Source organism: Diospyros lotus, chromosome 10 (assembly GCF_014633365.1).
Source record: "Diospyros lotus cultivar Yz01 chromosome 10, ASM1463336v1, whole genome shotgun sequence".
Taxonomy (NCBI): domain Eukaryota; kingdom Viridiplantae; phylum Streptophyta; class Magnoliopsida; order Ericales; family Ebenaceae; genus Diospyros; species Diospyros lotus.
Window position 1 is genome coordinate 29,955,738 of NC_068347.1, and position 26,092 is coordinate 29,981,829.

At 38.5% G+C, this 26,092-nt stretch overlaps 3 protein-coding genes across 8 annotated transcripts in view; all 3 read left to right on the forward strand.

Moving 5' to 3' along the window:
• The window catches only part of LOC127812074 (superoxide dismutase [Cu-Zn]), a 53,675-nt gene that overhangs the window by 20,822 nt on the left and 6,761 nt on the right, over positions 1–26,092 (forward strand). The gene's annotated exons all lie outside the window — the stretch shown is intronic.
• The window catches only part of LOC127812071 (bifunctional 3-dehydroquinate dehydratase/shikimate dehydrogenase, chloroplastic-like), a 57,135-nt gene that overhangs the window by 15,835 nt on the left and 15,208 nt on the right, over positions 1–26,092 (forward strand). The window contains exon 1 of one of the 2 annotated variants that reach the window (XM_052352377.1): positions 3,627–3,649. The exons of the other annotated variant lie outside the window; for it this stretch is intronic. The gene's annotated coding sequence lies outside the window, so the exon portion shown is untranslated. Of the gene's footprint in view, positions 1–3,626; positions 3,650–26,092 lie in introns of those variants that run through there. 2 annotated transcript variants of the gene reach the window in all.
• Positions 2,870–24,222, forward strand: LOC127812072 (bifunctional 3-dehydroquinate dehydratase/shikimate dehydrogenase, chloroplastic-like). 2 transcript variants are annotated; one of them, XM_052352378.1, is made up of 11 exons: positions 2,870–3,017; positions 3,650–3,885; positions 18,797–18,902; positions 20,295–20,522; positions 21,600–21,946; positions 22,165–22,228; positions 22,356–22,464; positions 22,544–22,687; positions 22,876–23,024; positions 23,583–23,745; positions 23,871–24,222. In XM_052352378.1, the coding sequence occupies exons 1-11, from the start codon at positions 3,009–3,011 to the stop codon at positions 23,909–23,911; spliced, it is 1,596 nt and encodes a 531-aa protein (XP_052208338.1). In that variant the 5' UTR covers positions 2,870–3,008; the 3' UTR covers positions 23,912–24,222. The 2 variants fall into 2 exon arrangements, with proteins under 2 accessions (XP_052208338.1, XP_052208339.1); XM_052352379.1 differs by having other exon boundaries at positions 20,295–20,513.

Here is a 26,092-nt window from a genome sequence, read left to right on the forward strand (position 1 = left end):
TTCATAATAGATACAATCTATCTTACAAGTTGCTATGGATTAGAAAGTTGTACGTTTGCTAGCTGAAACATTTTTGATGTATTGGTGAGAGAGCTGAGCAGACAAGAATCTATCTTATGAGTTCATTGACTAGTGAAGAAAGAGGCAAGTCAGTCATCTCACCTTTATTATGGTTAGTGATTAGCCATATCCAGTTGAAAAGTAGGTGACTGTATTCAAATCACATCTCATCACATTTGATTTTCTTTCTTTTTTTTTGCCCTATTCTTTAGGCAGGATTTTGAAAGTGCTACATCTTTTTTGGTTCAGGTGGCCATGAACTAAGCAAAAACACTGGAAATGTTAGCGGAGGCTTCCTTGTGGTAAACCTCGGGTAAAATTAATAAATATTCACTGAATTTTAAAGTTGTAATTATTTATTTACTGACCTTTAAATTATAATCAATTACTCATTGAACTTTATTCAATGTTAACCATCCATCACTCGTTATAACTCCGTCAACTATTATAAATAGAAAATGCTAACGGAATCTGACGTGCCAAAAATTAATTTAACATACACTCACTGAAATTTAAAAATGTAACTATTTATTCGCTGAACTTTGTTCAACGTCAACCATCCATCACCTTGTTATATCACCGTCTAATCTTGAAATACTTGTTATATCACTGTGTGATCTTGAAATATATTAAAAGATTTTTGTATGCATTGAGATCATTTATTTCTCAAACCAAAAGTCAAAAACTAAACTAATGATTCAAATTAAAAAAATTATTGACGCAAATCAAAAGTAAAAAAAATGTTTGTTTAGATTTTTTTACCTCCATTATGAACAACAAAATTCAAAAAAAATAAAATGTATTTAATAATAAGACCAAGAGACGAAAACTAATTACAAAAATCGTTTTAGACAATACATATTTATTCTATCATATTTTTAGTCTCAAAATAAGTTTATTCTTTAATAAAACACGATACATTTTTTTATTGACTAATAATAATGTTTTCGAATTCAAAATAAGATATAATAAATGTACATTTACCCTATAAGTTTAAAGATGATTGGTTTTTGGCATAGAATAAATATGATTTTTGTAATCAATTTTTGGCTTTTGAGTTCATTATTAAGTAAACATTTTTTTTTTTATTTTTGATTTGCATCAGTAGTTTTTTTAATTTGAATCATTAGTTTAGTTTTTGACTTTTGATTTGAGAAGTAAGTGATCTCAAATGTATACAAAAATCTTTTAATATGTTTCAAAATCAGACAGTGATATAACGAGTGTTTCAAGATCAGACGGTGATGTAACGAGGTAATGAATGGTTGACGTTGAACAAAGTTCAGTAAGTAAATAGTTCATTTTTAAATTTTAGTGAGTGTATGTTAAATTAATTTTTGCCACATCAGATTCCGTTAGCCATGTCAGATTCCGTTAACATTTTTTATTTGTAATAGTTGACAGAGTTATAACGAGTGATTGATGATTGACATTGAGTAAAATTCAGTGAGTAATTAATTACAATTTAAAATTCAGTGAATAAAAAATTACAATTTCAAAGTTTAGCGAGTATTTATTAATTTTACCGGATAAACCTCCTGAGTTCCTTGTACCTCTCAAAGTTTACGTCAAACTCATTTCATGATAAATCCAATCATATATATTTCACTCTCAAACTCATTTCATGATAAATCCGTTCATATATATTTCACTCTCGATTACACATCGCTGGGTTCATTCTTATACAGAGTCTATTGCCCTCTTTACCAATCGCGATATGTATCATTTTCTTTTATCGGCATCATCGGACTGCAGGGTTGATTAGCGTGCACATTGAAAACCTTGACTACTAGCTGTGTGGAACTTGGATTGCTGTCAATGGTTTGGTTTCTTTACAAATAAAAGGTTGCTCAGGATTGACGAACTTATGGTGTGCTTATGTGATGGTTGCTTGCTTGTGATGGTCTTTTGACTCTGCAATTGCTTGCTTCCTTTTTTTGTAAAATGAAATTTCTGTAACGCTTGTTACCCCAAAGTGAACTGAAATTTTGATTCTTGCAACAAGTTTTTAGCCTCCACAAACAGTAATAGCTGCTTTTGTAGTCCTTTGCCATGGCGCTCACTGTTATTCAACTAAAGTGGGCCTGCCTGTACCATGCTTCCCACTCCCTGCTCAGCCATCAGCCATCAGCTATACTCGGTCCAAATTCGTCGGCAGTGCATTGATTTTGCCTCATTGCGTGCTTGTCTCAATAGATGATGGGGTTGGTTAGATGAATTTTAAATCTGAAGGCTTTTTATATCATCTTAATTGCGTCGATTGTTGGGTTAAACCCTCCTCTGTATACACTTTCAACACTAAGATTAATTTAAATTGAATTATTAAATTAATAGATAAATTTTAATGATAAATTCTATTAAAAACTTAAATTAAAATAATGAGGTAATTTTATATATCATCATCATATTGAGTCATCTCATTTTCTTAAGGTTAATGTTATGTCGCATTAAGTTGAACTTTAAAGACCGAAAGTGTCGCATTAATTTCACAAAATTTCTTAAATTTTCGGCTCATTATTGAAAGATTAGGTACATCCTCGCACATGAGTACAATTTTATTCATTCTCTTTAATGGGGTGATCTTTACCTTCATGTTGTCTCATTATTTTTCGTCCTCACAAAATCAGTAAGGTGATGATCCCGTCCCGTTAAATGGGTGAACAAAATCGCACTCCTCGTACGTGGGGCTTTGGATGGGACGTTGGCATCAACTTTTAGCGCCAACCGGTACTACCAACCGCTGCAATCAATTCCCCAGGCCCCACGTTTCGTGGGCGTGCCAGCCTAAATACATGTAAATATAGACATTGATGGATAGATATAGAGAGAGAAGGAGGAGGAGGGAGAGCGAGAGAGAAGGAGGAGGAGGAGGAGAGTGAGAGAGAGACGCAAAACTACAAGCTGCCCATTCCGTACTTCATTCTTTCGTCTCCGGCCGTCGACTGCAAATGGAGTGGGTAAGTCGCTACTTTCTTCTCGTGCTTGGTTTCCCAGAAAAGCACAAATAGGACGGGAAAGGGAAAGAGAATTGGAATCCTCAAGGCAGTTTTATTTCCTTTTCCGGACATGATCCCGAGCTGCTGTAGTAGTTTTGACCTTTTTTATTCGCGTACGTTGCTCTTAGCCAACCTCGCAGATTTGCTAAATTCGCTCGTTTTCTGTTCAGTTTCGGAGAAAATAGGGAGATTACTTGTTTATTCCTAGCTGCTATTAACTGTATCATTTTCCATTTCTTTACAGTTTTCTCATCAATCGAACAGATTTGTTGAATTTGCTCCCTTCCGTGTTTAGTGGTTGAGATGATCTCACGAAGAATAGGGAAAAGGAGCTGGAGTTTTTGTGTCTTATCGCTTTCCATTTCTTTTCGTTTTCTCACTAACCTAACAGATTTAAGAAAGATGCTTTTCGTGTTTGGTTGTTGGAGAAATTGCGAGAAAAAATAGGGAAAGGAGGAGTGTCACTGTCCCAAAAGTCACTTTCTCATTCCAAGCTGCTATAAGTTCATACCATTTTGCTCAAGTTTTTCTCACCGATCACACAGATTTGTGAAATCTGATTGATACGACTGGGTGAATTAACTAAATTACAGGTTGCCCCTGTCGGTGTAAAACTGGAAAGTGAGGGAACTAGGAAGAACTCAACCCTGATCTGTGCTCCGTTGATGGCGGACTCAGTTGATCAGATGGTGAAGTATATGGAAAAGGCAAAATTGAGTGGTGCTGATCTGGTGGAGGTTCGATTGGATAGTTTGAAGAGCTTCTATCCTGGTCAGGACATCCAAACCCTAATCAAACGGTGTCCTTTGCCCACTCTCTTTAATTACAGGTTGGCAATCAAATCTAAACTTGGCTTCTAGTGTACAATTTTGTGTCACAAGACAAGGGAGACATCTGATTTTTGCGGCTAAGTTTTGTGTTAGATTCGGAGATTACCTATTTGTATTGCTTTAATATTTTTATTCTCTTGCTTGCATTTATTTTCCAACTAGTTAGTTTGTTATGACAGAATCTGTCAGGTGTCCAAGTGCTAGAATAGGACAAATTAATTTGTAAGAGAGGGTGTGATCTATTGTGGCAGCACCCATAGGTCAAGCTTTATAAGCTTGCTCCTTCTTCTACAAAAGGCATCGAAGAAATTCAATCAAAGACTCTATTACTCTCTCTCCTACTTCTCTTCCTCCCTTCTTTTCTACATTTCCTTCTTCGTTCTTCTTTTCTATTCTAGCACACTCCTCCGATTCAAGTTGAATTAGGAGAATTGCTAATTGTCACAGCATTGTCGTGACATTTTGTATCAGAGCATCGATTCCGGCAAGGAGTATTACAGGCGTAAGAGATGGCCAAAGGGACGCGCACGAAGAACATGGAGTTGTAGCTCCAGCAACTCAGTTCGGCTGTGGGGGAATTCCAGGATCGGGTGAACTGACTAGAAGTGAGCAACCAGAAAAACCATTATGCGATCATGATAGTTAATCGCAAGATGGAAGGAGGACTTAATCGAATGAGAGACGATATCAACTTGTAGAAATAGAAGTATTTCTTGGAATATTCTTTGTATATCTTAGATTCTATGTATATTCTATGTATATTCCTATTTCCTTTTTTATTATTTTCCTTTTGTATTATTCTCTCCCTCTATAAAGAGAAAAGAGAAATCATTGTATTATTCTAAGAAATAGAGAATTATATTTTTTCTCAATCTTGTTTAGATGGTATCAGAGCTAAAATTAGGATTAAATCACAGCCATTCAACTGTGAAACCCTAATTTCTTCCTTTCCTCTGCTATACCCTAAAAACGCCGCCGTCCTTCACTGGCCATCATCCGACTGCCGCTGCCCTTTCATCGGCCGCCGCCTCTGAGATCCGGCCATCCCGATCGCTGCTGCATCTTCAGACGTCGTTGTTCTCCAGTAGGGTTCCCACTTCTGGAACGGTTGTGAACCCCTAGCCTCTCGCGAAGGTCAGCTTTCATCAGTCGCACCGGTCGTGGTGCTTGGTTGCGAAGGTCAGCGTTGCATCGCTCTCTAGAGCCGCCCCTACCCGTCGTTGGTGCTGCTTCTCCATCACGCATCGAATGATCGCACTTGTTGCTGTCGCGAAGGTCGGCTCTGCTTCGCACACCAGAGCCGCCTCCTTCGTTCTTGCTGCTTCGTTCGTGCCGTTTGTGTTGCTGTTCATGCTGGACCTTTATTGTTCAAATTGGGCAACTGAGTACCCAGTTCCAAGTATCCAGATCCGTGGGTCTCTGGTAGGGTGCCCAGATCTGTACAGATCCAGATCCAGCTGATAGTGGGTTCTTGCTTCTGCTGCCCTGTTCCGTTTATTCAACCATCATGACTGACTCTGCATCTTCAGTCACTCCGATCCAGCAATCGCAGTTTTCTCAAGACCAGTTTCGCGTTCCCCGAAACTCCTCTGACTCACATCCGGTACAGATTACGATCATTCGTCTCAATGGTACCAATTTCCTGCGTTGGTCGCAATCTGTTCGTATGTACATTCGAGGTCGGGGAAAGATTGGCTATTTGACTGGCGCCACATTAGCCCCAGACAGTAAAGACTCGTTATATGACACTTGGGATGCCGAGAATTCGATGGTGATGACGTGGCTTGTTAACTCCATGGAGGAAGAGATAAGTTTGAACTATATGTGCTTCTCCACAGTAAAAGAACTATGGGATGAAGTCACTGCCATGTATTCCGATTTGGGGAATCAATCCCAAATTTACGAGCTCAACTTGAAACTTGGTGAGATTCGACAAGGTAGTGATTCTGTCACCATATATTTTAATTCTTTAAAGCGCATTTGGCAGGACTTGGATCTCTTCAATACATATGAGTGGAAAAACACAGAAGATTGCAAATATTATCAGAAAATGGTCGATGCTAATCGGGTATTTAAGTTTCTCGCTGGACTCAATATTGAGTATGATGAAGTCCGAGGGAGGATCGTCAGTAGAAATCCACTCCCGTTTCTTAGTGAAGCCTTCTCTGAAGTTCGGCGTGAAGAAAGCCGAAGACTGGTTATGTTGGGCAAGAAAAAGAGTGGAGAAAGTGGCCTATCTGAAAATATGGCGCTCGTGACTGCTGATGCTAATGCTGGTGGGCGGCATATTGTGAGTCAACGAAAGGCAGAAGACAAGCCTCGTGTTTGGTGTGATCATTGCAATAAACCACGCCATACTCGGGAGACCTGTTGGGCGCTTCATGGCAAGCCAGCCAATTGGAAGTCTAGATCAAAGCGATCCCAACCTACTGCTCATGAAGCTGATTCAGGACCATTCAACAAAGAGAAACTTGATCAACTTCTGCGACTGCTAAAGCCTAATCTGTCCCCTGGTACACCCAATATTGTTAAACTTTCTAACAATATTGATCTTCAATCAGTACTCCATGTTCCTAAACTTGCCTACAATCTTCTTTCTGTTAGTAAACTCTCCAAAGATTCTAACTGTCGTGTTATCTTTTTTGATTCCTATTGCATTTTTCAGGCCTAGAACTCGAGGAAGACGATTGGCAGTGCTAGAGAAATAAATGGGCTCTACTATTTGGATGGGGATGTCTTGCGTAATAAAAAAGCTCACGGGCTGAGTGGTAGTAGTTTTACTTCTGTTTCTAATCAAATAATGCAATGGCATCTTAGGCTAGGCTATCCTAGTTTTCCTTACTTGAAACATTTATTTCCTACGTTGTTTAAAGGAGTGGATCCTTCTATGTTTCAATGCGAGAGTTGTCATTTATCCAAAGATCATCGTGTTAAATTTCTTTCAAAACCCTATTGTCCTTCAAAACCATTCTATTTAATACATAGTGATGTTTGGGGTCCTTCTAAGGTCTCCACTTTGTCTGGAAAAAAGTGGTTTGTTACTTTTCTTGATGATCATACTCGAATTTGTTGGGTTTACTTACTTGCAAAGAAATCTGATGTGCCTAGAACTTTCAAGGATTTTTTCCATCTGATTGAAGCTCAATTTAACACAAAAATCTGTATTCTTTGATCTGATAATGGCACTGAATATTTTAATGAATCTTTGGGGGTTTTTTTAAAAGAAAAAGGAATTTTACATCAATCCACTTGCCGTGAAACTCCCCAACAAAATGGTATTGCTGAACGAAAAAATCGACATCTACTCGAGGTTGCCAGGTCCATCATGTTTTCTATGAATGTCCCTAAATACCTCTGGGGTGATGCAATTTTAACAGCTTCATATCTCATCAATCGTATGCCCACTCGTGTTCTACAGTTTCAAACCCCCTTACACTCTTTGAAACAACTCTTCCCTCTTTGTCGTATATATTCCGAGTTACCTTTAAAAGTTTTTGGATGCACTTGTTTTGTTTATGTTTCTCAAATATTTCGTTCCAAATTGGATCCCACAGCTGAAAAATGTGTCTTTCTAGGCTATGCACCAAATAAAAAAGGGTACAAATGCTTTAATCCTGTTACCAAAAAAACTTATATTAGTATGGATATGTCTTTCCTCGAAACTCAACCCTACTTTCTTAAAAATCATCTTCAGGGGGAGCATATTGAGAAAGAAGATAATTTTTTGAATTCTAATGTTGAGGAGGATAATTACTTAAAACTCTATGATCCTCGTCCTACCATGATTGGTGCTCCCCTCCACTCTGATAAACAACTCAAGGATATAAATGTTCCAAATATTGTGGAACAGGGTGTGTCTGGTTCACAGGTGCCTAGCATGATGGGATTGGAACCAGGGGGAGAATTACCACAAACGGATCAAAATATTCCAAAACCGGAGCTTCAGTTTTATACTAGAAGACAAACCCTAAAGAATACTATCAATCCGAATATTCCTCTAACAATTGAACAATCGACGTCTTTGAGTGATGGGCTTTCCGATAGCTCTTCTTCTTCTCATGGTAACTCTAAACTCACTCCTCCAGATTATTCTTCATTTGATTCGTCTGATCTTGATGTCCCTATTGCTACTAGGAAAGGAGTGAGATCTTGTACCAAACACTCAATTGCTAAATACCTGTCATACAAAAAATTGTCTAATCATCATAAGGCCTTTCTTTCAAATATTTCTAACCTGCATGTCCCAAGAACAATTCAGGATGCCCTTAGTGACCCAGATTGGAAGTTAGCAGTCTAGGAGGAAATGAATGCTCTTAAGAAGAATGGGACTTGGGAGATTGTGAACAAACCAGAAGGCAAGACAACAGTAGGTTGTAAGTGGGTATTTACCATAAAATGTAAGGCAGATGGGAGCATTGAAAGATACAAAGCAAGGTTGGTTGCTAAGGGTTTCACCCAAACATATGGCATCGACTATCAAGAAACATTTGCTCCAGTAGCTAAAATAAACTCCATTCGAGTTCTCCTCTCCCTTGCAGTGAATCTTGATTGGCCACTCCACCAATTTGATGTTAAGAATGCCTTCTTAAATGGTGATTTAGAAGAAGAAGTGTTTATGGATCTTCCACCAGGATTTGAAAAGAGTCTCGGTACAAACAAGGTATGTCGTTTAAAAAAATAATTGTATAGTTTAAAACAGTCTCTGAGAGCGTGGTTTGAAAGATTTGGAAAGGCGGTAAAAAGCTATGGTTACATTCAAAGCCAAGTAGACCACACACTATTCTTCAAGCACGCCGACGACGGTAAAAAAGCAATCTTAATTGTCTATGTGGATGATATAATAATGACTGGTGATGACAAGAGAGAGATTGAAAAGCTTAAGAGGAGATTAGCTCACGAGTTTGAGATCAAAGACTTGGGTCCTCTAAGTACTTTCTTGGGATGGAATTTGCAAGATCTAAGGAGGGGATCTTTGTCAACCAACGTAAGTATATTCTGGATTTACTCAATGAAACAGGAATGCTTGGGTGTAAGATTGCTGAAACTCCCATTGAACCCAACTTAAAACTTCAACCTGCCGAGGCCAAGAATGTGGTAGAAAGGGAGAAATATCAAAGACTTGTGGGTAGACTTATCTATTTATCCCATACTCGACCAGACATAGCCTTTACTGTAAGTGTTGTAAGTCAATTTATGCACTCACCTGGTTTGCAACATTTTGAAGCTACCTACAGAATTCTGCAGTATCTAAAGGGAACCCCTGGGAAATGTCTACTTTTTAGAAAACGTGGACATCTTCATGTAGAGGCTTATACAGATGCGGACTGGGCATGTAGTATAACTGACCGAAGATCTACATCAGGTTATTGCACTTTTGTGGGAGGCAATCTTGTTACTTGGAGAAGTAAGAAACAAAATGTAATGGCCAGAAGCAGTGCTGAAGCTGAATTTCATGCAGTTGCCCATGGTATTTGTGAGGTCATGTGAATAAAGAGGCTTCTATCAGACTTGAGGGTCTTCATTTCCCTTCCAGCTAAAGTTTACTGTGATAATAAAGCTGCAATCTCTATTGCTCATAATCCAGTTCTCCATGACAGGACAAAACATGTAGAGGTGGATAAACACTTTATTAAGGAAAAAATTGATAATGGAGTAATTTGTATGCCCTACATTCCAACAGTTGACCAAGTGGCTGACATTCTTACAAAAGGAGTACATAGAACTCAGTTTGAGAATCTTGTGAGCAAGCTTGCCATGGAAGATATCTTCAAGCCAGCTTGAGGGGAAGTGTAGAAATAGAAGTATTTCTTGGAATATTCTTTGTATATCTTAGATTCTATGTATATTCTATGTATATTCCTATTTCCTTTTTTATTATTTTCTTTTTGTATTATTCTCTCCCTCTATAAAGAGAAAAGAGAAATCATTGTATTATTCTAAGAAATAGAGAATTATATTTTTTCTCAATCTTGTTTAGACAACTAGATGAGGGAGGAGATGAGTAATCAACTTCAACAATTTATGTTGATGTTCACCTGACAAAATCAAGTAAGGTATTCTCCTGACTTTCCTCATAGAGATAGGAATGACCCCATTTTATAGAATGAAAGAGTGAATCAAGAAAATAGAGCCCATGAGATTGTTGTCGAGTAGGGTGATGACACTGAGACGTTGATAGGAGGGGGACGTGAGGACCGGGCTATTCCACCACCACAGGGGTTTCCCATGCGCCGGATGGAAATACCGGTGTTTGAGGGGACTAATCCTAGGTGGTGAGTTAGAAGGTGTGAGCGATTGTTTGAGTGGTACAATGTGCCAATGGAAAGAAGAGTCGCTTTAGCAGTAGTTTACTTTGATGATGGGGTGGACACGAGTAAGGGAGAACTATACCTGGAGAGAGTTCTCTAAAAAGTTGTGTGAGAGATTCGGAGAGAAGAGCATGTTGAATACCATTGAGGAGTTCAACAAGCTGAAGCAGGTGGGTGATGTAGGGTCATACTTAAGGAGATTTGAAGAGCTGAGATCCTTGATGAGTAGTCATGATCCTCACCTAATGGAGACATATTTTGTCTCTAGTTTCCTTAGTGGCCTAAGCGAAGATTTGAGACCTATGGTGAAGATGATTAGGCCATGAACGGTTGAGCAGGCAACTGAGAGTGCCAGATTGCAAGAGATGGTGGTGGAGGCATTGTTAAAGAAGTAGAAGGTGTATCAACAAAGGGCTATACACTTAGGGAATTGGCAACAAGGAGGGAATAGCAAGGGGGTCAACAAAGAGCTAATTAGAGGTAATGCTGGGGGAAGAAATTTTAGTGGTTCCAATTTTGGTGGGAGACCAAATGATCCTAGGGGGCAACCCGGAGCATGTTATAGATGTGGAGACAGATACTTCTCGGGGCACCAATGCAAATGTCAGTTGCTGCTATTAAAAGGCAAAGGAGAAGAGGAAGTAGAAGATGAAAAAAGAGAGGAGGTGGAAGTTACCGAGGAAGAGGGAGTGGAGGACAATGGAGAGATATCCCTCAATGCACTCAAGGGGATCACTAACAACAAAATAATCAAAGTAGAGGGCAAGGTGGAAGAGGGCAATCTACTAATCCTTATAGACAGTGGAAGCACTCACAGCTTCGTAAATGAGGGCACGACCAAGAGGCTCAAGTGTCCACTTACGAGTACGCCACCTTTAAGTGTAACTGTTACTAATGGAAACCAGGTAATGAGCAACTCGGTTTGCCTGGGATTTATTTGGGAAATGCAAGATGAAAAGTTCGAAGCAGATCTTAGGCTACTTATCTGCTTCAACTAGAGGGATGCGATGTGGTGTTGGGGGTAGATTAAATGAAGGGAGTAAGCCCTATAAGTTTCGACTTCAATCGGATGGAAGTATCTTTCAAGAAAAGGGGTAGGAGGATGACTCTTACAGGGGGGGAAGGAGGTTGCTACTTGCAAAATGATCACAAGAAAGAAGCTTTGGAGAGTTTTGCAGAGCAAGTGGGGTCAGCTCACGCAGTTGTTCTCGATATTAGAAGGGGAAGAGTAGCATGAAGGGGAAGATTATGGAGAGTTGCAACTCACTGTTAGTCGCCAACTAGGGGGGCCTGATCAGGTAAGCACGTTGCCCCTTATTGATGGATTATTGATGGAATTTAGGGACTTATTCGAGGAACCGAACACCCTACCTCTTAGCCGCACCCTAGACCGTGCAATTAACCTCAAGCCACATGTTGAACCAATTAATATGAGATCATATCGTTATGCACTTGTCCGGAAGATTGAAATTGAAAAAATGGTGAGGGAAATGTTGAACCAGTCTTTCATAAGATCCAGCCAGAGCCCATTTGCCTCACCAGTCCTTTTAGTAAAGAAAAAAGATGGGTTTTGGCGCTTTGGTGTGGATTACCGTCAACTAAATGCCCTGACCATCAAAGATGAATTCCCCATACCCCTTGTAGAAGACCTAATGGATGAACTACACCAAGATAAATTCTTTTCAAAGCTTAACCTAAGGTCGGGCTACCACCAAATTAGAATGAAACCCGAGGATATACATAAAACAGCCTTCCGAACCCATCATGGCCATTTTGAGTTCTTGGTAATGCCATTTGGGCCCACCAATGCCCCAACTACCTTCAAATCTTTAATGAACCAAATATTTGAGCCTTACTTTAGAAAATTCATACTAGTCTTCTTCGATGATATCCTAGTTTATAGCCCTACCTTAGACCAACACATTGCCCATCTAAAAGCCACATTCGAAGTCCTGAGATGCCATCAATTATACATCAAAAGGTCTAAGTGTGCATTTGCCCAGACTCAAGTGGAGTACTTGGGACACCTGATCTCAGGAGAGGGGGTCAGTATCGACCCAAAGAAAGTGGAGGCCATGCTAAACTGGCCCAAACCCACTACCTTAAGGGCCCTTAGAGGATTCCTTGGACTTACAGGATACTACCGCAGGTTTGTGAGGGGTTATGGAGTCATAAGTAGGCCTCTCACGGAAATGTTGAAGAAGGGAAATTTCCATTGGGGATAGGAGGCTGATGTGGCTTTTGATAAATTGAAGGTGGCAATGAGTAGAGTCCTAATTCTGGGACTGCCTGACTTCAGCAAACCATTTGTGCTAGAAACAGATGCTTGTGGATTGGGAATTGGGGCAGTGTTGATGCAAGGTGGCTGGCCCATAGGGTGGCCGGCCCATAGCTTTCCTAAGTCAAGCTTTATGTCCAAGGCACCTAAACTTAAGCATCTATGAGAAGGAATTCTTGGTTGTTCTCCTGGCAGTGGAGCAGTGGAGGCACTATTTGGAGATGGATAGGTTTGTAATTAAGATTGATCATGAGCAGTGTTCTAAAATGCGTTAGGCACTAGTCGGGCGCCAGGCTGGGGCCTAGAAAAAATTCTTTTTTTTTTTTTACTTTGTGATATAATTTGATGTTATTTGCAATTAAATCAAAGTTGAAGAGCATCAATAATGCAACATAAACCAATAATACAATAATAATGAAATGACAATTGAAATATGGAATTAACCATGAGAAAACAAATTGTTGTAGATCAGTTCTAGATTCAATAAGACAAAAGTAACAATAATGCAACAATATCTAACTATCTAATTGGACTTCTTCCTCTCCGTATTCTTCCAGCACATGATCTTCATCAGACTCAAAATCAAATTCATTGAGCTCTTGCTCTCTTGCTCATCTTCTTCTTCTTATTGAAAATCATCTTCATAAAGCTCTCTCATCCTAGAACTTTTTCGAGGTTGAAGCATCTCGTCTGCTCCGGATGCTTCACCAACCATTTCCTAAGTGAATCTCGTATCAGGCTCAACTTCTTCGTCATCTCCTCTTTCAACGATCCATCCTTGTGCATTACTAGTATCACTAGCAAGTAGCATATCAACATTCCTTTCCTTGTCCCTTTTTGCTTGTTCATCAATTTCACATTAAATTGGACAAAGACTAAATTGTTCAATCAATTCACATTCAGTCTATCTCTTTTTTTCGTATGTATCTACATAAATAAAATAAAAGCAATATTAATATAAATGATAGGGATAATGAAATTAAAATATTAAAATGTTTTAAAATATACACTAACCCCTTCAAAAGTGCTCCAATTTCTTTCACAACCAGATGAACTACTAGTTAACGAGAGGATCCTTCTCGCCATTCGTTGCAAGTTTGGAGTTAGATTTCCATGAGTCATCCACCATGTAATTACACAGGTCAAACAAGTATAAAGTAAATAAACTTATACATAATAGAAAGTTAGAAACTAAGAAAATGATTAAAGAAATTTTATACTTGGATTATAATTGTCATCATTTTTTGCACACCCTTGATCTGCCCACGATTTTCCAAAAGCTCCCTCTTTACGAGTGTATTTTGGCAACTCAATATTTACAACATGACCTTGCAATTCACCATCGGCATCATAAAACATCTCCACACAGTTAAAAAATCCATCCATGACTTCATGATCAAGTTGTATATCCATATCCTTAAAAAAGTAATAGGGATTCAAAAGGTAAGCCACAAAATGTAGTGGACTATCTAGCCTATCTTTCACCCTTGCTTCAATAATCTCTATAATAGGCTGATAGTTCTTCTTAAAATTATTTAGGGCCTCCTTAATAGCTTCCTTTGCATGTTTAATCTCTCCATATAAAAAACCCATAGAAGGCCTTTTATCTGCATTAACAATTTGAAGCACCTTCGCCAAAGGTGCAAAAACCTTAAAAGCATAAATTCACACCATTCCAAAAAGCAATGCTCATCATAGTAGTATGTGTTGCTTTCCCTTTAACAGTCTTAGACCATTTGTACTCCTCCCATTCAGAGCTAGTAAACATTGTCCTCATTTGAGTTTTTTTCTCCATCAAACTTTGCAAAGTAAGGAAAAAAAAAAAGCGAATCTAGTGACTCCTGGTCTCACAATATCCCTCTTATTTGTAAATGATCTCATTAAGGATAAGGTCTTATGGTGTGCATGAATGAAGATTGTCAAACTCTTGGCCTGATCAATGACTTTTTTAAACTTCGGTAGTTTTCCTATACTTTCAAGCATCAAATTGATAGTGTCAGTAGCACATGATGTCCAAAAGATATTTGGCCTCTTCAACTTCAATAATTTTGCCGCTCCCATATTGTTGGCAGTATTGTCTGTTACTACTTGGATGACATTTTGTGGGCCAACTTGCTCAATGCACTTGTCCACATACTCAGAAATGAGTTCACTTGTATGTGCTTCGTCTGAAGACTCTCTAGAAGACAAAAAAACGATACCTGCATTAGAATTAACACATAAGTTCATGATGCTCCTCATTTTTTTGTCTATCCAAGCATCTATCATAATGGAGTACCCATTTCGTGCCCACTCTTCTTCATGCTTCTTCAGTAATTCTTTAGTTCTATCCACTTCTCCCTTTAACAACGGTTCTCTCAACTGGTATTGACTGGGAGGTTTGAAGCCTGAGCCAAATTGATCAACCGCCTTAATAAACAATTTGAAGCCATTATGATCTATAGCATTGAAAGGTATGCCAGCTTCGTACACCCATTTAGCACAATACTCATGAACAGTCTGTGTTTTTTCTTTAAAGAGTGCTTCGTTGATATTTTGTTGCCTTTTCGTCATTCCCCCAGTTAAACAAGTTTCAAGACTGATGGAGGTTGCAAACTTATCCATAGGGTCAAGAGTATGAGGCGCTTTTTTTCTACCTAACTCTTGTAATTCATTTTCATCATCCCCCCCTTCAGAAATATTAACAGAAGATCTCATCAAATCTTCCTCCTTCTTATTCTTCTTCTTACTCTTTGCCTCGACAATAGCATTCTTGCATTTGGCTTTATTATCTGGAGAAGATTTTGGACATGCAGAAACATTTCCGGAAATGTGGTCTATGTGTTCTTTTACTCTGTAAACTCCACCAGACATAACTTTACCATACAACTTACATTTAACTTTATCCATATTTTTCGGATCAATTAACATTCAATACTCCCATCCGATATCATTGGACTTCCTTTTAAGAACTGAAGTTGCATCAGACAATGCTCCCATACTCCGAGTCCCATTCGACATTTTTAATTTAATCGAAAAAACTTGTAATAGAAACCTATATATAACCAATAACCCCACTTAATATTCAAAATAACAATAACATATCATGTCATAACTGCAAAATAATCAAATTAAAACAATAAAACACAAAATAATTTTTGTTTTATAATATAATGAAAACAGAAGTTATTTTCTGCAAAATAACTAATAATCTCATATAATTTGTTGTTTTCAATCTTCTTCATCATGTTAAAACACATATGTTATATATAATTAATAATAGAAACTAAATATATATCTAATAATTATATATAAATAGAAAAGAAAAATAAAATAAAATAAAAAACAGAAATAGAATTGGCCCCAATAACCACGGAGAGAGAGAGAGAGAGAGAGAGAGAGGGGTTATGACGGAGATGGAGCTTGCCGGCGGCGGAGATGGAGCTTGACGATGAAGATGTGGCGGCGACGACGACGTTGAGGCAGCGAGGAGGACGCGACGAATTAGAGGCGGTGAGGATGGAGCTGGAGGCAGTGACGACGGTGAGGTATTGGTGGGCCGGTGGTGTTGAGGCGGTAGCGTCGAGGGAACGACGGCCTTAGGGTGAGAAGAGTATGAGAGGGGGAGACGGTTGAGAGACGTTCGATTTAGAAAGGAAAACCCTAAAAATGGCTGATATTTAAGCCAAAAAATTGGGCGGCCCAAGTGGCGTAGGCTGACTAGGCACCACCCAGGTGCCCAAACCGGCCAATTAATCTGGCCGGCGTCTAGGAGGCCCGACTAGGGCATATTTGGGGCGGCCAGCGGCCACTTAGGCCGATTTTTCAAGCACTAATAATGAGTATCTTAAATTCTTGTTATAACAAAAATTGCAAACTCAATTGCAAAAGAGAGGAAGGACCAAGCTAATGGGGCTTGACTATTCTATACAATATAAGAAAGGTAAGGAGAATTTGGCTGCAGATGCCCTATCAAGGTGTCATGAAGAAGGGGAAGCAACTGCCATCACTATGGTAATACCTGAGTGGTGTAGTGAAGTGGTGAACAGCTATGAGGGGGATGAATACATAAAGGGAATTCTGGAAGAATTAGCAGTGGGAGGTAGGGAAACGGAAGGATATGTTTTGAAGGATGGGTTGTTGAGGTATAAAGGCCGGGTAGTCGTGGGCAACAATGCTGAGCTAAAGAGAAACATTTTGTAATCCTTGCATGAGTCCCTTATAGGGGGGCACTCGGGTATCCAAAATACCTATTTGAGGGTGAAACAATTATTCCATTGGTCTCAACTTAAGGGTGCTGCAAAGAACATGTTCTGGGGTGTGACATATGTAAGAAGTGGAAGCATGAAAATGTAGCCTACCCGAGATTATTGTAGCCCCTATAGATTCCAAAGCAATCGTGGCTAAGTGTGTCCATGGATTTCATAGAAGGCTTACCAAGATTAGAAGGGAAGGATTGTGTGCTAGTGGTGGTGGACTGGCTAACTAAATTTGCACACTTTGCAGGGTTGGCACATCCTTACATGGCCCAAGAAGTGGTCAAGGTGTTTATGGATCAAGTAGTGGCTTTACATGGGGTTCCCAAGACCATTATCTCAGATAGGGATAAGGTGTTTAGAAGTCATTTTTGGAGAGAATTGATGAAGAATGTGGGCACCAAGCTCATCCTATCAAGAGCTTACCACCCTCAATCTGATGGGTAGATTGAAAGGGTTAACCAAAGCTTAGAAACCTATCTATGATGCATGTGTATGAGGCAGGCCAGGAGTTGGCATAGGTGGCTGGCCATGGCACAGTGGTGATATAACTCCAACCACCATGCTTCTACTAGGATTACTCAATTTGAAGCTGTCTATGGGAATAAACCCCCTACCTTACCAGCCACGGGAGGTCAAACCACAGCCACAGCCGTGGAAGAGTACCTATAGCAAAGAAGGGAGGTACTGCAATAGTTGAAACAAGAGTTGGTAGCCGCCCAAAATAGAATGAAGCAAAACGTGGATAAGAGGAGGAGTGACCGAGAATTTGAAGTAGGGGAAAGAGTTTATTTGAGACTAAGGTATCCGCACCTCAAAGCCATCACCCAATGGCAGGTATCTAAGCTTAGCCCTAAATACTTTGGGCCATTTCCCATCACAGCCTGGGCAGGCAAAGTAGCCTACCAGTTGCAACTGCTTGAAGGGACCAAGATCCACCCAGTCTTTCACGTTTCCTTGCTGAAAAAGTCTACGGGGAATGAGAGAGTCAGCCAAGAGCTACCAACCCTGCCTAAGGAAAAAGAAAGTCTGAGGGAACCTGAGGCTATAATGGAGAGAAGGGTAGTCTACCCATGCTGATGTAGCACTTTCCAAGGACAACCAGCCGTTTGAGTATTTCACGAGGACAATAAATAGTTGATGGGAGGGGTACTATCACGAGACAAGGGAGACATCTGATTTTTGCGGCTAAGTTTTGTGTTAGATTCGGATATTATCTATTTGTATTGCCTTAGTATTTTTATTCTCTTGCTTGCATTTATTTTCCAGCTAGTTAGTTTGTTATGGTAGAATCTGCCAGGTGTCTAAGCGCTAGAATATGACAAATTAGTTAGTTAGAGAGGGTGTGATCTGCTGTGGCAGCACCCACAGGTCAAGCTATATAAGCTTGCTCCTTCTTCTTTAAAAGGCATCGAAGAAATTCAATCAAAGACTCTATTACTCTCCCTCCTACTTCTATTCCTCCCTTCTCTTCTACATTTCCTTCTCCGTTCTTCTTCTCTGTTCCAGCACACACCTCCGATTCACGTTGAATTAGGAGAATTGCTAATTGTCACAGCACTGCCGTGACATTTTGGATTCAATCTGGTCTGCTTCCGCTCTGTTCTGTATTCTAATAACCAAGGTGGAATGTAAATTTGTCACTGTCGTGTTTAGCTTTTAAAGTTTTATTATTATTTACTTAGGAGGCGCAATGTTTTACTTTTCTGCAACGTGATTGCCGAACTGCTTATACCTGGCCCTATTTAATTTTGTAAACTAAGGACTTAAGAATAATATTACGAGACTTGACCATTGATGCATTAACTTCTTATATTACCTTGCTAGAATGCTTTAGATGTTTTTCTATATATTCCTTTTTGCATGGAAATCCCCTCTCTTAAAATACACATAATATTATCTTTAAAATTTAGAAGTATAACCGGCATTTTGACGGTGACCTTTGAAGCATTTGAAACATTTCAACTTTTTGTTCATCCCAGAAAAGTTTACTATGCTTATTGTTGGATATTGGCATATCATTTCATTCCCCTGTATGTCTTTCAAAAGCCTTCAATGGAAAATTTTCTGATTTCATATGTTCTTTTAGACCGAAATGGGAAGGTGGTCTATATGACGGTGATGAGAACAGCCGATTGAATGTGCTTCAGTTAGCCATGGAGTTGGGAGCTGATTACATTGATGTTGAACTTCAGGTTGATTTCTTTCAAAATTTGATCTTGATTGTGTTACAAACTAAGTTGTAAAAAGTTTGTTTTTTCAGATCATGTTCTTTGAGGCCAATTATTATGAAAATATCAAAAGTTCAAATTTATTATTTGCTCGTGCATAAAAATGTTAAGTTGGTGAAATTTGAAAATGATTTCAAATGGAAATGAGATAAATGTTCTTAAGAGTGTCCATGATTTGTACTTTTATCCAAATAGGGGTTCTGTTTAAAAAATCTGTGGCTGCTCTGCGTGGTTATGTAGTTTTTCTTCTGTAAGCCTCCTATGGTGTATATCACAAACTTGACTGCATCCTTCTTAGCGATCTTTTTCTGTTATAACTTATAAGGTTCATTCGAATTTTAATTTGGGGCCATTCATTTTTCAATTTGAAGGCATATGTAGTTTGATTTCTTGATATTTATCCCTTTCTGTATACAATCTCAGAATGCCTTTGTTATGATCTTCCTTTTGAACATGCTCATATCCACTAGCATTTAGTGTTTAAACTCAAGTAGCATGGAGAAGGTTGCATATATTTGTGGTAGGTGTTGTTTTTTCCCCAGAATTTCTCATGGAATATTTGAGGTAATTGGTATAACCAATCCATTTGTCATAAGATGGCAGTGGTAATAAATACTTTAGTTGCTTATGCATTTGTAACTGAGACAGTTGAAACATGTGGGTAGAGAGTGCCTCAGCTAGGTCACAAAAGCCAAAAGGCATCGAGTTTCACCATTTTGCTCTACAGCTAAAACAAATAAATATGTAAATCAGTTAATTAATTAATACAATAAAAGAAGGATATGTTCGTTATATCTCAATTATGAAGAAGTTTGAAACTGAAGGCTTGGCGGGGGTAGTATATGCTTGAAGCTTGAATTTGATTGTAAACATAAGAAGTGATATCCTAATTTGACAGACTCACCTAATACCTGACCAGAAGCATAAAGTTATTACTTCAAAGGGTCACCCAGTGTTTATATGTGGACAGAGATGTGCAGCTTGGTGGGGATTCCTGTTGTGTTCTTTAAAAGTATGTTACATTGTAAGAAGAGCTTTCATCTTGTTTGAATACAAAATAAGTAATAGGTATTGGTTACTTTAGAGACAACTCAGACTGGAAATACATTGTCCCTTTTACTTAGTGCCAATCACGTTTAAATTGGATGTAGCCAAGACTTCTTGAATCTAAATAATTCTGAAGAACCTTTTATATTTATATGAATAAGCATGAGTTTGAATGCTCCATTGGTGTTCTGAGACCCAAGTACTTTGATGTAGTTCTCTTTAAAGAGATTTCTTTTTCTTGTCTCATTTTTGGTGTGCAACTGGACTTGCAAAGACTAAATCCCAGCATTCATGTCTGTTCCTCTGAAGGTTGCCGATCAGTTCAATAGTTCCATGCTGAATAAGAAGCCTGCAAAATGTAAATTCATTGTGTCTTCACATAACTATCAAAGTACTCCATCACTTGAGGAGCTTGGCAACCTTGTGGCAAGGATACAAGCAGCTGGAGCTGACATTGTTAAGATTGCGACAACTGCTGTGGATGTCACAGATGTGGCACGTGTTTTTCAAATAATTGTTCATTGCCAAGTAAGAGGCGTAGGTGGTGTTGTGTGCCCAATGCCCTGCTAACTTTTTCCATGCTGAGATCTGAGTAATAGTTTCCTTTTTTATACTTTCATTGATGCTGATATGGAAGATCTGATGGAGCTGTGTTTGAGACTGTTCTTGATATATAAACATGTAATGGAAAGCAATGCTTGCTATTTGCTTTAAGTAATGGTAGCAAAATCATATTTCTGAATAGGTCACTTTTTAATGACTTTTAAGGTTTAAAATGGTAGTGTCAATTGCTCTTCAGCAGCTTTTAGACTGGATATGTTTTAGGCTGTTAAGTTCAGGAGTTAGGTCCATGTTTCTACCAGAAATATGTTGTGTGGATGCAGGATACTGAAGAAGAGGCACCAGGATGCGCCGAATTGAAACTTGAGTTTCTTGTTGAGTAATAATTTTCATTCTTTAATGTGAATTTGTAATTCAAAATGGGGAAAAAAAATGCATCTGCAAAATTTGGTAATACTAAAATGTTTGGCAGCTTGAGCGAAGACTTAAATTACTTGTTAGGATAAGGTCAATTATGATAGGAGATATCCTTTAATTGTGAACATTCAAACTGCATTCTAACACAAGAAGATGAAGGTGTATTTGTTTTCTACTTTGTTTCCTATAAACTAGAATTGTAGAACTAATAATCTGGCACAAATAATATTGATGTAGAGAACAATGATGTTCTTTGAAGTTGCTGAAAAAGAACAAAAATTAAAATAAATAAAAAAGGTAGGAATGATAAAGTCAAAGAAAAATCTCACCAAGACATTGATAGGGTTTGTCATCATGGATTACTCTGTTTGCTTGTAGAATATGGATTTGAATAATGATAGACCAACCTAATGCAAGTTCACTGTCCAACAACCTTTTTACTCTCTTGTAACCTCGTAAGTGGGTTCAAAATGTTGGTCATCTTGTTATAATTTATTTTCTTTAGAAGTTGCATGCATGTAAATCCAGCTTTTCATAATCTCATGTATAAGAAATATGTTCTTACATTTCTTTCAAGACTTCATATGTTGCACACATGTCTGGGTTAATTTATATTTTTTCTGATATAATTTTCAGGTCCCAACAATAGGATTGGTTATGGGTGAAAGGGGTTTGATGTCACGCATACTTTGCCCCAAATTTGGGGGATATCTGACATTTGGTAGCCTCGAGTCAGGAAAAGTGTCAGCACCTGGGCAACCAACAATTGATGATTTGGTGAATTTGTATAATTTCAGACAGATAGGACCTGATACAAAAGTATTTGGCGTTATTGGGAAGCCTGTTAGCCATAGCAAGTCTCCTGCTTTGTACAACGAAGCATTCAAGAGAGTTGGGTTTAATGGAGTTTATCTGCATTTTTTGGTGGATAGTGTTGCAAACTTTCTTCAGACTTACTCATCTGTAGATTTTGTTGGTTTCAGGTGTAGTATTAAATTTGATACCAGCAGAATTTATTTAATATGACTATTACTTCCTTATGTACTTGTTTGATCCACAATTCATTTCCTCAAGGTTCTTTTCTATCTAGTAGCTAAAATTTTCATGAGACATATTTTCCTACTTTTCCAGGACATGTTACCAAGCGAAAAACTCTGCCCAAATTAGTCTTAGATAGGTAATGCAATTGACTCTTGTGCAGTATTGGCATTCCTCACAAAGAGGCTGCGGTTATGTGCTGCAACGAGGTTGACCCTGTTGCAAAGGTACTTGGTGACCTCTTGTTTTGGAACTATTATTTGGTGAAGTTGATTTGGCAGTTCAATGTTCTTTATTTATTCACCTTTTTTAATGCCATGTGCGATTCCCTTTCTTCTTGATGACATATAACAGTCCATAGGAGCTGTTAATTGCATTATCAGGAATTCAAGTGATCGGAAGTTCTTTGGTTATAATACAGACTATGTTGGAGCTATTACTGCTATTGAGAATGCACTACGAGGTTTCTTCTGAACTCTACCAGTTGAATGATTTTCTGTTTAGAGTTTGTGCCCTTTTTAACTCCACTTTTTCTCTTAAAGGACTAAATCACACAAGTGGGTCGTTGCCATCACCATTGGCTGACAAATTGTTTGTTGTCACTGGTGCTGGTGGAGCTGGCAAGGCACTTGCTTATGGTGCAAAACAAAAGGGAGCAAGGGTTGTGATTGCTAACCGTACATATGGTTAGATTCTAGATCCTGGCTTTGCATTACATTTAACTATATTGTATTTTGTTATGAACAAAAAAAAGCTACGTGGCCTACTAGTTATGTTATCTTGTGAGGTTAAGCTGATTAAACTGCTTAATTTCCTATAATTATAATTTCTATTTTTAGCTTAATGACTTCTAAACCCAACTTTTCTCTTCAAGATCGAGCTAAAGAACTTGCAGATACAGTTGGAGGAGATGCTTTATCTCTTGCTGATTTGGATGGTTTCCATCCAGAGGATGGAATGATCCTGGCAAACACAACCTCTATTGGAATGCAACCAAAGATTGATGAGACACCCATTAACAAGGTATGCCCAATTATTAAATACTTGTACTGAAGCGAATTTTTATTGTACCAGATTTTTTTTAGGATTGCAGTTCAATATTTGAACTCACCCCCAATGGAACTCTTGTTTGACTTGATACGTTGAGGTCTCCAGCTGCTACCTAGCATTGAGAGTTGTATCACTTACTATTATCTCTTTTTTTGGTTTATTTGTTTATGAAAAGAGGAGAGTGTTAGTAAAAACAGTAAGGTTGTTCCTCTCTGGTTAGAAGATTAGGGGTTCTAGTTGTGGCAACTTCTTTGCTCAAAAAAAAAAAGAAACAAGAAAAGAAAAGAAGCAAGGGTAAGGTTTTTTATAAAAATGTTCCACAAACCTCGCAAAGACAAGGTTTTTTTTTTATTTGGGGGGGTGGGGCGGGGGGAGTCTTTGAAAAGACATTTGGGAGTCAGGCAGTGCTGAAAATAAGGTTACTACTGTAATCTTGGTTTCTTTGGGTAATGCTTTCACCTGTAATGTGAACAAAATTTCTCCTTTGGCAGATTAGTTCCGTGACAAACTACATACTCCTGTGTTCTGCAGGAAGCCCTAACACCATATACACTGGTTTTTGATGCTGTTTATACTCCCAAAATCACAAGACTACTGCGGGAAGCTGAAGAATCTGGATCCAAAATTGTTTCCGGGACTGAGATGTTCGTTGGGCAGGCCTATGAACAATTTGAGAGGTTTACAGGATTGCCTGGTATGACAAATTAGAACTGCCTTTTTAAGTTTTAGCTTGTCTTGTACAGCCATCATTGACAATTGGCTCTAACTACTTTTGCTTTTCCTTCTCCTCTTGTGGCTTCATTTTATTCCTAATTGCAGCACCAAAGGAACTTTTCAGGAAAATTATGGCAAGATACTGATGAATGAGGTTCACATGGAAAATCTCCTATACACAACTGCTTCAATTTCCCAATTTGATGTGAACTGATTCCTCCCTCTTGAGTTATGTAATAGCCCTTTTTTTTGGGTCTCATTTTTTGTTGATCCAACTAAACTCAACTCAACAACCTTTTTGTGCCAATTACTTTCGGGATATCTCATTTTCATCAGCGGGGTCATTATTACCTTTTGTCTTTTCCCCGACTATTCGTGTTTCTTCATGAGTTTCATGAGGATGTTAGAAGTAGTAATATATTTACTTGAAAAGAAAGGTGAGCTTTGAATTGAAGGACATGGCTACTAGCTCCTTGCTTGACTGCTCTGTGTCTTGTTGCTCTTCTCTTCCTTGACGTCAAAGAGCGAAGTTTGAGAAATCTACTATTCTACTTCAGATCCCAGTTTAGGCGATTTTTAGATCTAATTTAAGTTTCATCGGCCATGGCAATAGCTAATTAAGAATCCCAAATAAATATGAATTGGCATGTCATCCCGTTGGCCGCCAATGAAGGTGTAAGAGAAAAATAAAATAAAATATTATGTTACGCTTTTATTTTTATTTTTTAAATAAAAATAAAAAACTGACATAAAAAGCTAAAAATAAAAATTAAAACCAAAAACAGTAAAAGCTCCGGAAGTCTATAATGTCAAACAACCAACTCACCCATTTATACTTGCAATTCCAAAATCACTTTTTTTTTTTTTTATTATTATTTGATTAACTTGGAGTGTTTGTCCAACTAATCTAGAGGGGTGATGACCTTTTTTCCTAATGCACTGTCATGTAAATTTAGATGCAAATATAGTTTATACATACTCAGAACTAGATTTCGATTTAGTTCGTGCGGGATCTGCGTTCCAGTTTTACCGATGCCTTCCAGTTAAATGCTATTTTTCAGCAATAATTTTGTTTTCTAAGTTATCGCATTGATTCGAATCTTAATACTCCACGTAAAACTTCAAGTGTTTCTCCACTGTACCATGCCCTTGAGACAATTCCAAAACCTCTTTTGAAGTATGCCTAAGTGCAACGACAACACTGATCCCCCATCATTTGAAGCCTATTGCAACAAGCAAAACAAATGCAATAATGCCTGCAAGTCTTGACACTATAATTTACAAGTGGACCTTGCTACATGTACAAACTGGGTTACCTGAAAGATGATCAAAATGAGAAAATGATCATTTTGACCTCAACATTATAAAGACCAAAATACCTTAACTATTACAAAACAATCCCTAACATATTTGAAATCTCATAATCGTGAAACCCGATCGGATCTGTCTCCATAAGACCCGAAGTGCAATCGCCATGATTTGCCATCACACTGGGAACCACCAAATCGCAGCGAGCCACCACACTGCGAGCAATATCACCACCTCGAGCAACAACCCACTAGGTAATTTACTTATGTTCACCATAGCAAGGTACTACCGCTCAGAACACGTGCTACTACTCACTATGGGATCCACTAGCTTGGGCCAGTTCGTGAGGCTCTCACCCATTATGGGGTGTTGGATAGATTCGTGAAGGGGCCCTAGGACATTTCATGCAGATCCCCATGTCCCTCCAAATGAGTGCACCATAATTGATCCATTAAGTTTTGCTTAGGGAAAGTGACATTTCTTGGTGCACGCCACGATGAAATGTGGTTTGAGATTGGTGGCGTGGCATACAGGTATGAGAAGCAAGAGTTCATCCTTATTAGTAGACTCCATTTTGGCCAAATCAATAAGCAAATCTTGCAAGTGAGGCCCATTGGTGATGATAGTTTATGGGGGCGACTGTTCCTACAGTAGGAAAGGATCGTGTTTGGGGATGACATCAAGGTACTACTGAATACCAAACATGATCTGGCTACAGACGATGTATTGAACCTAGGTTACTTTGCCATTGTGAACATGATATTATTGGGCCACGATGAGCAAGCTCATGTTAGGATTTCCTCTGGACTTTGATAAAGGATTTAAAAGCGTTTATGTCATTCTCTTGGAGAACGTACCCCTATAGTTAGGCTTTACATTACCTTCATTTGACAACCAACGATAGGAAGATGACTAGTCAGGTTGGGAAGAAAAGAAACTTATATGGTTTTGTTTGGGCGTTTCAGATACAATCAGTAATTGATTTATGTACACTAATTGAACGTTTGTTTTGTTTTGTT